Below are 12,058 nucleotides of genomic sequence, written 5' to 3'. Positions count from 1 at the left end.
ACAAACAGACAGCAGTATTTTAGAGATTATATATATAAAAAAAAAAAAACAATCTTTTTCCTGAACATTGTCTTGGTGGCTCAGTGTTGTGCTACGAGTAAAAAACCCAGGTCAACTAAGCAGCCACTGTTTGGCTTTTACAACCCCTGTGACTCCAGCTAAAATATAGTGTATAGATAAATATACACTAGATAAATACACAGCACCAGTCAAAAGTTTGGATACACCTTCTCATTCAATGATTTTATTTATTTTACATTTGTAGATTAACATTAAAGACATGAAAACAAGGACACATATGAAATTACTTAGTAAACAAACAAAAAAAGTTTAGTCTCCACAATCCCTTGACCTAAACCAAACTTCATTCAGTCACAGTGGCTTAGTAACACGTTGAATCCAGCAGTAGCATTTTGTACCAGATAGCCACTATTAGCTGGTGTAAAACAGTACTCAGTCAGTGATTTCATGAGTGAATAATAGAGAGATTAATCATTCATTATTAATCAAACTCATTACCCTGATCCACATTTTACTCAGTCTTTTAAATACTCTCCTTGTTTAGTAGATCATGAGTTTAACATGTTTTCTTACCAAAAAACAGTTCTAAAACACTAGCCTCATAAAAGACTTAAGTATTCTGTCAAATAAAGAAACATAACACACATCAGTAGTTAGATAGTTTAACTTTTATTCAGTTTTAACTTAAAAAACAAACAAAAAAACCCATTGAAACATGTACTTACAGCAGCCGTGTAACACTCACAAACAGAAGTAACTCTACCAATCAGCCCAGTTATAGTGGAGTTTCCCGCCTGTAGGACTGGGACATACCATTTCTTAAGTTGGGGCAGGGGGGTATTATAGTGTAACCGTATGTTTCTGCCATATGTGTGATAGAAACATTTATTTATTTATGCTAGGGTGTTTATCTGAAGCTTTAGTGTTAAACTATTTGGGATTATAGCCTTCATTTGATAATATGTTTGATAATTTAGTTAATTGAAGCTACTTCAGTTGGCTTGGCCTGGAGGGAGGGGATAAGGGTTTATAAAGAGGAGACACAGGGTGAGCAGGTTGAGGGAGTGTTTGCACCTGAGGGAAGCTATGAAGCTATGAAGCTATGAAGCTATGAAGCTATGAAGCTATGAAGCTATGAAGCTATGAAGCTATGAAGCTCTCCATTCAAGTGTTTCAAAAAGATTTGTTTTTGACACTTTCTGTGCACACAAGCCACTCTGCTGATGAAAACCTTTGTCGTTTCTACTATTTGTAATGACCTTGGCTGTTTTAAAACAGTGTCTGCAAAGGAGTAATTACTGCCACCTTGATTTTGTTGTGTGATTTGTTCATACATTCATCTAATCTTATCTGTTTCTGTTTTATGGGTAATGGAAGTAAAGGTCTGTTAATGCCTGAAATCTTGTCAGTGTGATTTCATTCAATTTTAAAATAAATCCAAAAGGACATGAAATGCTTGTGTTAAAACTTTTGCAAAGATGCTAGTACCAGACAAGCTAGTTCTAATGTAATTGCTCACAATTCTGCTATCAACAATATTAAAACTCTAGCTAACCAACTAGCTTGACTAGCTAGCATATAACTCTCATATATAATCTCCTAGATCAAACTTACAGTGTAGGAGTACTATTTAAAAATAACCCTAACAATAATCCATCCCTCCACCCCCAATCCCTAGCTCTGCACCCCCTACTCAAAATACCTTCCTGTGGTTATGGGAAATATGTCCACAGGTATATATATATCCACAGGTATGCAGTAGTATGTCTGTCATAAGCAACACTGTAGAATATGATTTGCAAGCAGTTCTGATAACTAGTTTAGCTCAGTCCAAATAATGCTTGTGTTGTGGCAGCGAGGCACAGACTACATGGGCACAGTCCAGTCTAACAGTTTGATACTGATCTAACAAGGTCTGGGTATGGAAACTTCCACACAAAATACATTTTTATTTAATATCAAAAATAATAATTTGATTGAGGAATAAGGTGAGATTGCTTGCCTTATATGCTTTGGGCAGAAATTAAAAAATAGGGGTCAAAATCAAGCTGTATTTATTCTTGCTATTTATACTGCGTTTTTTTCAGAGACTTAAGACACCCTTAAAATGATTGTAGAGAGCAGTTTTTTTCCATGCTTAGGGTTAGAAAACTTATCACACCACTGTCTCTTCGATTCACCCTTTAAAGTTATAAATCTCTCTGTAAACTGGGTGATTTGAGGTGAGCTGGAGCTTCACAGTGTGAATAAAAAGCAGCAAGAAACTATTCCAGGTGACTCTACCTCATGAAGCCATTGAGAAAATACCAAGAGTGTGCAGATCTATTCTCACATATAAATGTGTTATTTAAAAAAATCTAATATTCTGGTTTTGTTAACAAAAGAGTTCTGCATTGTTCCTGTATAACTTTAATGTCTTCAATATTAAGTTTACAATGTAAAAAAAATTAAAAGAAAGAGAACACATGGAATTGGAAGAGTTTAAAAGTTGGCAGTAAAGGCACAATAATATTAAAGGTAAAGTAGAAAAAATATTGATGAGCTATAAACTGGTGACAGTGTATCTGCCACCCAAAGCTTACTGATGTGCAAGAGTGACTGACAAAGCCCACCTCATCGGATCCAAACAGAGAAAAAAATCAAAGTGCACACTCCACAGAGTTTGGACTGGTGGTTACAGGAGGAATATGCTAAAACAAACCGTGACCAACACACAGGTAGCTGCAGACTGGTCAAAATGTCCATGGGCGTGCATTGTATTAGGTCACGTTTTGGGTCATTCTCAAATACTATAAAAGCTTTCATTATACATATACTGTACATGTGCGCAGTACTTTTTTAAGCCATTTTCATTTGGCTTCACCAAGTTAGTTGATAACTCTTTGCTCTAATAAAGAACTTGAACTGCTAAAAAGTTTTTCTTTTCATGTCTTCTATTAATGTCCATTAGGGGTGGGGGATATTAGAGGTGACCCAAAAATTGTATTACAATATTTTATGGTATTTTTGCAATAACTATACTCTTGGCGATATGACAAAACTGATAAAAAAAAAACACACATATATATATATATATATATATATATATATATATATATATATATATATATATATATATATATATATATATATATATATATATATGTTTTTTTTTTTTTCAAGAATACTGCAACAAATGAAATTTGTTTATGAAATTTAATTATTGCATATGATATGATATGGCACACCCCTAACTGAGATATCTAAAAATAAGAATTTTATCAGATTTGTAGCAGAAGAACAGAAATGTTCTAGAATTTTATGATACTAATAATTCACTTCAAATATACGACATACTCCATATATACAGGATTAAAGTAAAATAAATGTTACTGGACAGATATAATCTGTCTCTAGTAGATATATAATAGAAAATAAGAACCGTGTGAATTTTTATTTTGCTAAACACAACAAAAAAGGTACCCTGTTGTAATAAATAGGGGTGGGTGATATGGCACAATATTTCAGGGTATAATATCGTTCACAATATTTTTAAAGGTTGGCGATATTATGGCGGATGATGCGATATGGCACACCCCTAATGTCCATTGTATCTATGTGTTTTCAGGGCGTCAGAAGTCGTGTGTGGGGCGTCTGGGTGGCCGGGTGGATGGAGTGGACGCTGAGCGGGAGCGTCTGCTGGTGCAGGGTTTGAGAGAACGCTGTGAGATACAGGCCAGACAGATCATCTCCTTGCAGGAGAAACTTCGGAAAACCTCTCTCTGCATGGATATCCTCGCCATCACCACTCAGCACTTCTGTAATACGGTAATACGTCTTTAAAATACATCTAGTGTTTTAAACCTTAGTGTTTATGCTTTAGGCTGCGTGGTGATGGAATTTGAAATGGCATTTGAATTGACAATCTTATACCCCACAAACAGGCTATTTTCATGCCTCTCTACTAGCAGTGACTGAGCTTTCGCATATATCTATGTCTTTAGAGTGGTGGTCTTGAAGTGTGTTCAGGTTATTTCTCACGTATTGCTATCTTGGCAACCAAAAACACAGGTGCTTCACCTACTGAAATGAACCTAGACAACAGCCTACAGTCAATTCATTGTTATCTGAGCAAAGCAGGTGTGCTGCATGCTCAGTGTGTATCAGAGGCGATTGCTCTAAGACTGCAAGGGAAGTCTTAGAGCAAGTCATTGACTAAATATGCGCTACAACGCGCTAAACTTTTGTTCAGATTCAGCTTCTTATCACTGATAACGACGCGACTTTCCTCTCGCTCATTCCTGCAGCTTGACAATGTTTAAAACAGTGTGGATGCTGAGCCATGCCTCTTGATAAAAGCATCTCAGGGAGGGTGGAATTTAATTAATAAATAAATTGGAGAATAAATATTCTGTATAGCCCCTCCTACAAGATGAACGATTGTGGTGAACTACTGTAAATACTGCAATGTTAAAAATACAGGGATTTCCCCAGATATCAGTTATTCGACATGTTGCTATATTAATAATGCACTCAGTTTATCCAATAGACATGGAGTAAATTAAATTATGTTAGTCAGATGATTTGCCTCTGGCAGAAATTTAAAAACATTTCATTTGACATTGCAAAAGACACATTACATGTTCTGGGACATGACTACTGTGGCTGTGCACATTTGGATGATGATTATGGAAACAGTATATTATGCAGCCCTGATTAACACAAAAAGTTACAGAATGAGGAAGAAATATATCAAATATACAGCTCTGGAAAAAAAATAAGAGACTACTTTATTTTCACTTCAGTTTATCTGATTTTGCTGTTTATAGGTAAATATGAACATTGTTGTTTTATTCTATAAACTACGAACACCGTTTCTCCCAAATTAAAAAAATATATATTGCAGATGCAGGATGACTTAAAAATTATATCTTAATATTTCATGGTATTTTTGCAATAACTATACTCTTCGTGATTTGACAAAACACAGATTTAAAAAATATATATATATTTCAAGAATACTGCAATAAAAGAGTTCAGAAATCAATATTTGGTGGAATGACCCTGGTTATTAATCACAGTTTTCATCCATCTTGGCATGTTCTCCTCCACCAGTCTTACACACTGCTTTTGGATAACTTTGTGACTCCTGGTGCAAAAATTCAAGCAGTTCAGCTTGGTTTGATGGTTGTGATCATCCATCTTCCTCTTGTTTATGTTTCAGAGGTTTTTTATTTCGGAAAATTAAAGAAACTCCTAAGTTTTTAAGTGGTCTCTTATTTTCAGAGCTGTACATTACAAGCAATTTTGGAGCATTTCTATTGATCTGTTTATAATGAGATTTTGACTTTATGAAAAGGTCATCAGATTCAAATTCTACCAAAATATAAAAACAGAGAAAGACTAAATAAGGAAAAAAGAGGTGAATTATAAAGCTAGATGCTTAATACTGTTATTTAATAACTATGATTTTCTGTTTTAAGATAATACTGTCACTAGTACTTCTGTTCCAAATGCTTAACGTCTGTATCTCCTGCATCTCCCGGGTTAGAATGGGAAGGGCTGTAAATTAAGGCTGGATTAAGTGTTTGTCTCTGCTGTTTTGTATTGTAAGGCCTGCTTTGACGTTCTTCAGCTGTGTGTAATTGGGTGGGTTGCATGTGTCTCAGTTCCCTGTAGACCCTGTTGAATCAGGCGGAGCGTTCCGCTAATCCAGCCCTTTATCGATCGCATCATCATTCTCCATCCCACCCCTTTATTCCCCCACTTCCGCTCTTCAGTCTTCAGTTGTTGGCGGATGAGACCTCATGTATGTCTGTAGATGAAAGACAGAGAGAAGGCAGGAGTGAGGGAGGGAGGGAGGGAGAGAGAGAGACCCGAGGTGGAGAAAGAGAGTGAGAGTGAGCGAGAGGACAGGAGGAATAAAGGGAGGAGGAAAGAGGAATATTGGGGGTGTTTGCAGAAGCGGATGCTGCAGCTATAGTGCTGTGATGCTTCATTTGGCAGGGATGAGGTAAGGCACTTTAAAGGTGGGGAGGGGGTTGTCTGTTTCTTGCAAGCTGTCCCCATCCCCCACCCTCTCTCTAAATGTCTCTCTCTCTCTCTCTCTCTCTCTCTCTCTCAGTCTCTCTCTCTCTCTAAAATTATGGTATTCCCCAGGCATACTGTGTCCAGCACTAGCATGGGCCAGCTCTGCTGCTCACGCTCTCTCTCTCCTCTGTCTCTCCACCCTTTCTGCTGCCAGGATGCTCACTGGATACGGGTAAAGGAGGCGCAGCCTCAGCTGCACTCTCAGGGAGGGTGTGTGTAATGATATGTAGTGTGTATGTGTGTGTGTAAAGTGATTGACAGCGACTATGATCTTTTGCTGTTGCTTTTAGAGTTGTCAGCTGAATCTGGAACTGAAATCCATTGAAATCTATAAGTATATTGTGAAATTATGTCAGTATAGACTTTTGTCATTCTGTCTTTAGTATTTTATGTGTGATAAAAAAAAGCTTAGACTGAATTGAGGAGTGTGTAGCTACATGTGTAAGGAGTGTGTGTGTGTAAATGTGTGTGGCTCCAGGACATGTGTCTTCTGCTAGATAACACACGCCATATTAACCCTCAAAACACTGATATTAGAAAGATACTTTTCAATGTGCTAATCGTTTGTTATCAGTTATTAGAGATGCTGTATGCATGCATATATGCATTAATGCACATCATTAGTAGTCTTGATTTCTAAATTTACTGAATGCTTATATCATAACCTTTTCTTTTTGTTTAGGCACTGTACTTTTGGCCCTTTGACCTAAAAAAGTGCCAGGCTTTCAATAGAAGCAATGCACAATAGTCAACTGCAGGATGTCAAATTGCATTTTTAATTTTTTTTATTTTTTTTTTACTGTTTAGCACAAGAGGAAAGTTCTACAGGCAAATCTAAGTTTTCATGACATATCTAAAAGTGGCACATACATTCTGATTAATACCTTGCTTATTTTGCATATATTAGTCCTACATCAGATGCACAGATATACAGGTCATATTAATTGTATGGCATGTTGGATAACTGACTTCAAATAAAATCTGTTAAAAAATTCTCTATTTGTCAATATACAACTCTGGTGAAAAAGAGACCACTTAAAAATCATGAGTTTCTTTGATTTTACCAAATTGAAAACCTCTGCAATATAATCAAGAGGAAGATGGGTGCCAAGCCATCAAACTAAGCTGAACTGCTTACATTTTTGCACCAGGGGTGGCATAAAGTTATCCAAAAGCAGTGTGCAAGACTGGTGAGGAGAACATGCCGATATTTTTTTTGTTATTTTAGGCATGCTTTTTTTTTGGCAAATAAATGCTCTAAATGAAAATATTTTTATTTGGAATTTGGGAGAAATGTTGTCCGTAGTTTATAGAATAAAACAACAATGTTCATTTTACTCAAACACATATCTATAAATAGCAAAAAAAAAAAAAAGCAGCAACTGAAGAGGTCTCTTATTTATTTCCAGAGCTGTATATCACAGAAAAGATTATTGTTTTCCCTCTAATTTGAAACTGTAAATCAGAGAGACTACATTATAATTATATATTACATTCTATATTTCTTTCTGCAATGTGAAGATAGTTGGCAGGGAATGTGTGGGGGTCTAGTCCAGTTAAAGAAGTAGATTTATGGGCCTATTCAGTGCTAGGTGGGGACAGTGCCCTTGAGACCACCCTTCCCATGACAAATACAGATTTTCTCCTGTAGCAAATGAAACTAGATTAGGTTGCCTTGGTGAGGAAGAAGGTGAACTGAGATTTATATTCACAAAAAGGCTCTCCTGAGACCTCACCAGCCTCAGTGTGAGGGTGAGAGACCTCACCTCCCAGATGTGTTGCTGTCTTAATTTGGCTTGGGTATGTTTACTAGGACCATCAGAGTAAAAGGTTAAAACTAAAGAGATTTGTTTTTTTATGGAATGTTTACCACAAGTATGCCCTGTATTAGTGAATTCCCTTATTTAGTAAGTGCTGGCTCAATGGTGGGGCAGTGGTGAGTCTGCGATTATAGCTCTGGGTTATTGATTATAGGGTTGTGGGTTCTATACCAAGCTTAAGCCTTCCGGGTGAACGGCTGATCCTGCAGGTAATTAAGTTGCTGACTGAATTAGAGTGGAAGGCAGTGGGTTACAGAAATGCTGACTCATAATATACAGCTACACTATGATGACACACAGCGCCAGTATTGAATATATACATGAGTGATAAAGCTGAGTCACTGATTATTCAGATCTAATCGTTTAAGTGATTTTTAAAGTTTAAAAAAAAAAGAAGAACTTATTTAAACTAACCACAAATGCCAAGTAATAATTAATCGATTTATTCAAATAATTAGCTTTATCTGACAGCCTAAGATACATTAATATTCAATGTATTAATACTTTCAAATATATTAATAATTTCAAATATACACTCTATAGACAAAAGTATTGGGACACCTGTTAGTGCATCTTTAATTAATGCATTCTTCTGAAATCAAACTAAGAACTAAGATTTTTCAAATTGATGTTTAATGTCATGATGTCTCTTAATATTAAACTCCTTAATTACGGCAACTTTTAGACTCTTTTTACCCCGTTTTTCTGCGCTAGAAATGCGCACCCTCTCCGCTTTTAGACTCTTTGGCCCATTTCTGACACCTAGCGTTCAAACTTTGAATCTCACATTATAAAATGACCTCAAATAATGCAAAGAAAACAAGATCATATTCATAAAGTTTTAGGAGTTCAGAAATAAATATTTAGTGGAATAACCCTGTTTTTTTATCAGTTTTTATGCATATTGGCATGTTTCCCTGCACCAGTCTTACACACTGTGTTTGGATAACTTAATATCACTCCTGGTGCAAATATTCAAGCAGTTCAGCTTGGTTTGATGGCTTGTGATCATCCATCTTCCTCTTGATTATATTCCAGAGGTTTTCAATTTGGTAAAATCAAAGAAACTCATAATTTTTAAGTGGTCTCTTGTTTTTTTCAGAGCTATATATATATATGAATGTATATATCACTATTCTCAGTACAGCAACTGGAACTGCTATCATTTGTCCTCCCTGTTTTCTCAGTATGTCAGTGATTAGTTACATGGCTATTGTGCGGCTAGACATGAACTATGAGGACAGAAATGAGAAAATCAATAGTGTTAGATCATGGCGTGTTACTGGCTGTTGCTTTGAGTATTTGTGTTCAGAGTGTAGTGGGGATCTCGCTAAATAGGATCCCCTGAGTGTCCTATTGAAATCCCACTCAGTGAGTTCGATCAGCCCTGAATGTATGGGCTCAGTTATCACATTGATTGTAGATGACATCCCCATCAGGCTTCTTCGATGTGGTGTGATACTGTAACTGATTTTAGTCCTGCTGTTTTGTGTGTCTGTTGTGTGCAGAGTGAGAATGCGGAGGTGAAGGAGAGGGAGCTGTCCCTGGAGCTTGCTCGGATCAGGGATGAAGTGGGTAAGTGGCACTAAGGCTGCTCTGATTTACCCTGGACACACCCACATGAGGTGAGGTGGCGCACTGGAAATGGTAGCATGATGTCATGATGTATGCTGACCACCTTTATGAAAAATGCAAACTTCCAGTCTTTCAGACCTTCACGCTGGCCACCTTCCCCTGTGTTCACTTGAAACATACACCTCTGAAAAGATTAAGAGACCACTTCAGTTTCTGAATAGGTTTCTCTGATTTTGCTATTTATATGTATATGTTAAAGTAAAATGACCTTGGTTGTTTTATTCTATAAACTATGGACAACATTTCTCCCAAATAAAAAAAAAATATATATTGTCATTTAGAGCATTTATTTGCAGAAAATGAGAAATGGCTGAAATAACAAAAAAGATGCGGAGATTTCAGACCTCAAATAATGCAAAGAAAAAAAGTTCATAATGTTTTAAGGGTTCAGAAATCAATACTTATTGGTATAACCCTGGTTTTTTATCACAGTTTTCATGCATCTTAGTATGTTCTCCTCCACCAGTCTTACACACTGCTTTTGGATCACTTTATGTCACTCCTGGTGCAAAAATTCCAGAGGTTTTTAATCAAAGAAACACAGACCACTGTCTAAGTAATGTCAAGTTACCAGTAATATAAAGTACAGTTCACATCATTTACTTAACAAGGGCATTGTTTGAGTTAATTTATGATTTTACAGTGTAACTATATATATCTCCCCCTCTTTGTGTTCAGTGGTCAGTGTGGGCAGGTGGGAGCGCTTGCAGGGGGAGAAGGCTGAGCTGGAGCGCAGTTTCGAGCAGGAGCTGAGAGAGCTGAAGGAGGAGCAGAAGAAGGAGCAGCAGGCTCTGCAGGAGAGGCTCAGAGAAGAGCAGCAGAGAGAGAAGGAGCTTCTGCAGAAACAGCAGAACAGCCAGCTACAGCAGCTCCGCTCCCAGCACCAGCAGCAGGTGACAGACATACTTACCTGCATTTCATGGGTTTTCATCATAGTCAAGGCCTTTGCATTATTGAATTTGTTCAAAATTGTTTGGATGATAAGGAGGTGTGGAAAAATTCTGTTATAAAGGTAAAACCCTTTAAATTATGAAACATTTAATATTATATTTAACTGTCAATCTCTTTTTTTTTTTTACAAAACTAGGCTAGATCCTGTCAGAATGGACCAGAACAGGTCCAGCCTTACCGGACCTTTGGTTTATTGTGCATGGTCTGTGTGCTTTATTAGGTGGAGGAGATGAGTGAGAGCCATGAGACGAACCTGCAGGAGATGGAGACGTCCCATAATGCCACTCTGGCCACCTTACAGGAAGAACACGCCAGGACAATCAAGAGTGAGTTCTTTTCTAAACCCACCCGCACAATTTTGGTATTAAATAATAATAATGGATCAATGCTGTTATGCTAAGTTATGCTAATTGTATCACAGTACCACACAGTATTGTGTGTGTTCTTGTGGATGGGCTTACAGTATTTTTGTGTTTCAATCAAAATATCTAATCATATTTCCTGTAATTCTTGTTAAAAGGTACTATATAGTTAAAACATTCTTTTTATTATATACTTTTTTTTTATTATATTGTTTGTTCTGGCAGATCTAAAGATGGCACATGAACAGCAGAAGAAGTCCCTGGAGGAAGAGTTTGAGAAACTCAGATTGTCACTGCAGGTAGAACATCATTTTAGTGATCAGTGTACACATACAGCATCTTTCCTGGATGTCCAGTATAACAGGAGATGTGTGTTGTGTTCAGGATCAGGTGGACACACTGACGTTTCAGAACCGCAGTCTGAGAGACAGAGCGAAGCGATTTGAGGAAGCACTGCGCAGGAGCACTGATGAGCAGATTGTGGTACTGCACTTAACCTTAATCACATTATAGTGCTTAAGTGACTATTTCTGACTGTATCTCTTTATAACTGAACGTACTGACTTAAATTTAACCTCACAGAGATTCATTGTTTTCAGCCCAAGTTAGATTCATTGGCATTTGCAGTATAATATTGTTCAGAAGTCAGAGATCACCCCATTTATTTAATGTAATTTATTTAATTTAATCTTTTCATTTTTTTGGTATACTCTGCAAGGTTTTTCCACAAAAGTTTTACAAGTCTTACAAGTATTTTTTTGTTCTCACTATTCTGGTCACCACAAACACATTCAAAGATGTTGAGCCCTGGTCTCTGGGTGATCCTCTTTCTTACAACATCTGAGAACTTGCTTGCTTGATTTTGTTGTTTTACTTTTCTTACTCAGAACACATTCTTTCAGATGCACTTTTGAGTCATATTCTTACAGTCTAGGGATGCTCTTTTTCTATTTTTTTGTTTTGCCTCTCCTGTTCATAACAAAGAATTATCTTATATCTGTGTCATGGTGGTCAAACACATGACAGACACACGCGGATACCAAACGCACTGTTTTATTAAGTAAAAGGCTAAACTAATAGCAATGGTCAGGGACAGGCAAGGTCAGTAACAAAAGGGCATCAGAGACAAGCAACTTACCATAGTGAGCAGGCAAGGAGGTCATACACAGGATACCCAATAAAAAGTAGCAATAATAACAA

General features: G+C 36.9%; 1 protein-coding gene across 5 annotated transcripts in view; it reads left to right on the top strand.

Annotated features, from left to right (window-relative positions):
- The window catches only part of mtus2b (microtubule associated tumor suppressor candidate 2b), a 49,838-nt gene that overhangs the window by 31,320 nt on the left and 6,460 nt on the right, over positions 1–12,058 (top strand). For all 5 annotated transcript variants that reach the window (XM_022679433.2, XM_022679425.2, XM_022679440.2 and 2 more), the window contains 6 exons: positions 3,629–3,828; positions 9,419–9,485; positions 10,224–10,438; positions 10,717–10,822; positions 11,084–11,157; positions 11,243–11,341. In XM_022679433.2, coding sequence (XP_022535154.2) covers positions 3,629–3,828; positions 9,419–9,485; positions 10,224–10,438; positions 10,717–10,822; positions 11,084–11,157; positions 11,243–11,341 — 761 coding nt within the window. The remainder of the gene's footprint in view (positions 1–3,628; positions 3,829–9,418; positions 9,486–10,223; positions 10,439–10,716; positions 10,823–11,083; positions 11,158–11,242; positions 11,342–12,058) is intronic.

This window comes from Astyanax mexicanus, chromosome 18 (assembly GCF_023375975.1).
Source record: "Astyanax mexicanus isolate ESR-SI-001 chromosome 18, AstMex3_surface, whole genome shotgun sequence".
NCBI lineage: Eukaryota > Metazoa > Chordata > Actinopteri > Characiformes > Acestrorhamphidae > Astyanax > Astyanax mexicanus.
Note: the sequence above shows the minus strand (reverse complement) of the source record. Positions and strands in the feature narration are given on the sequence as shown.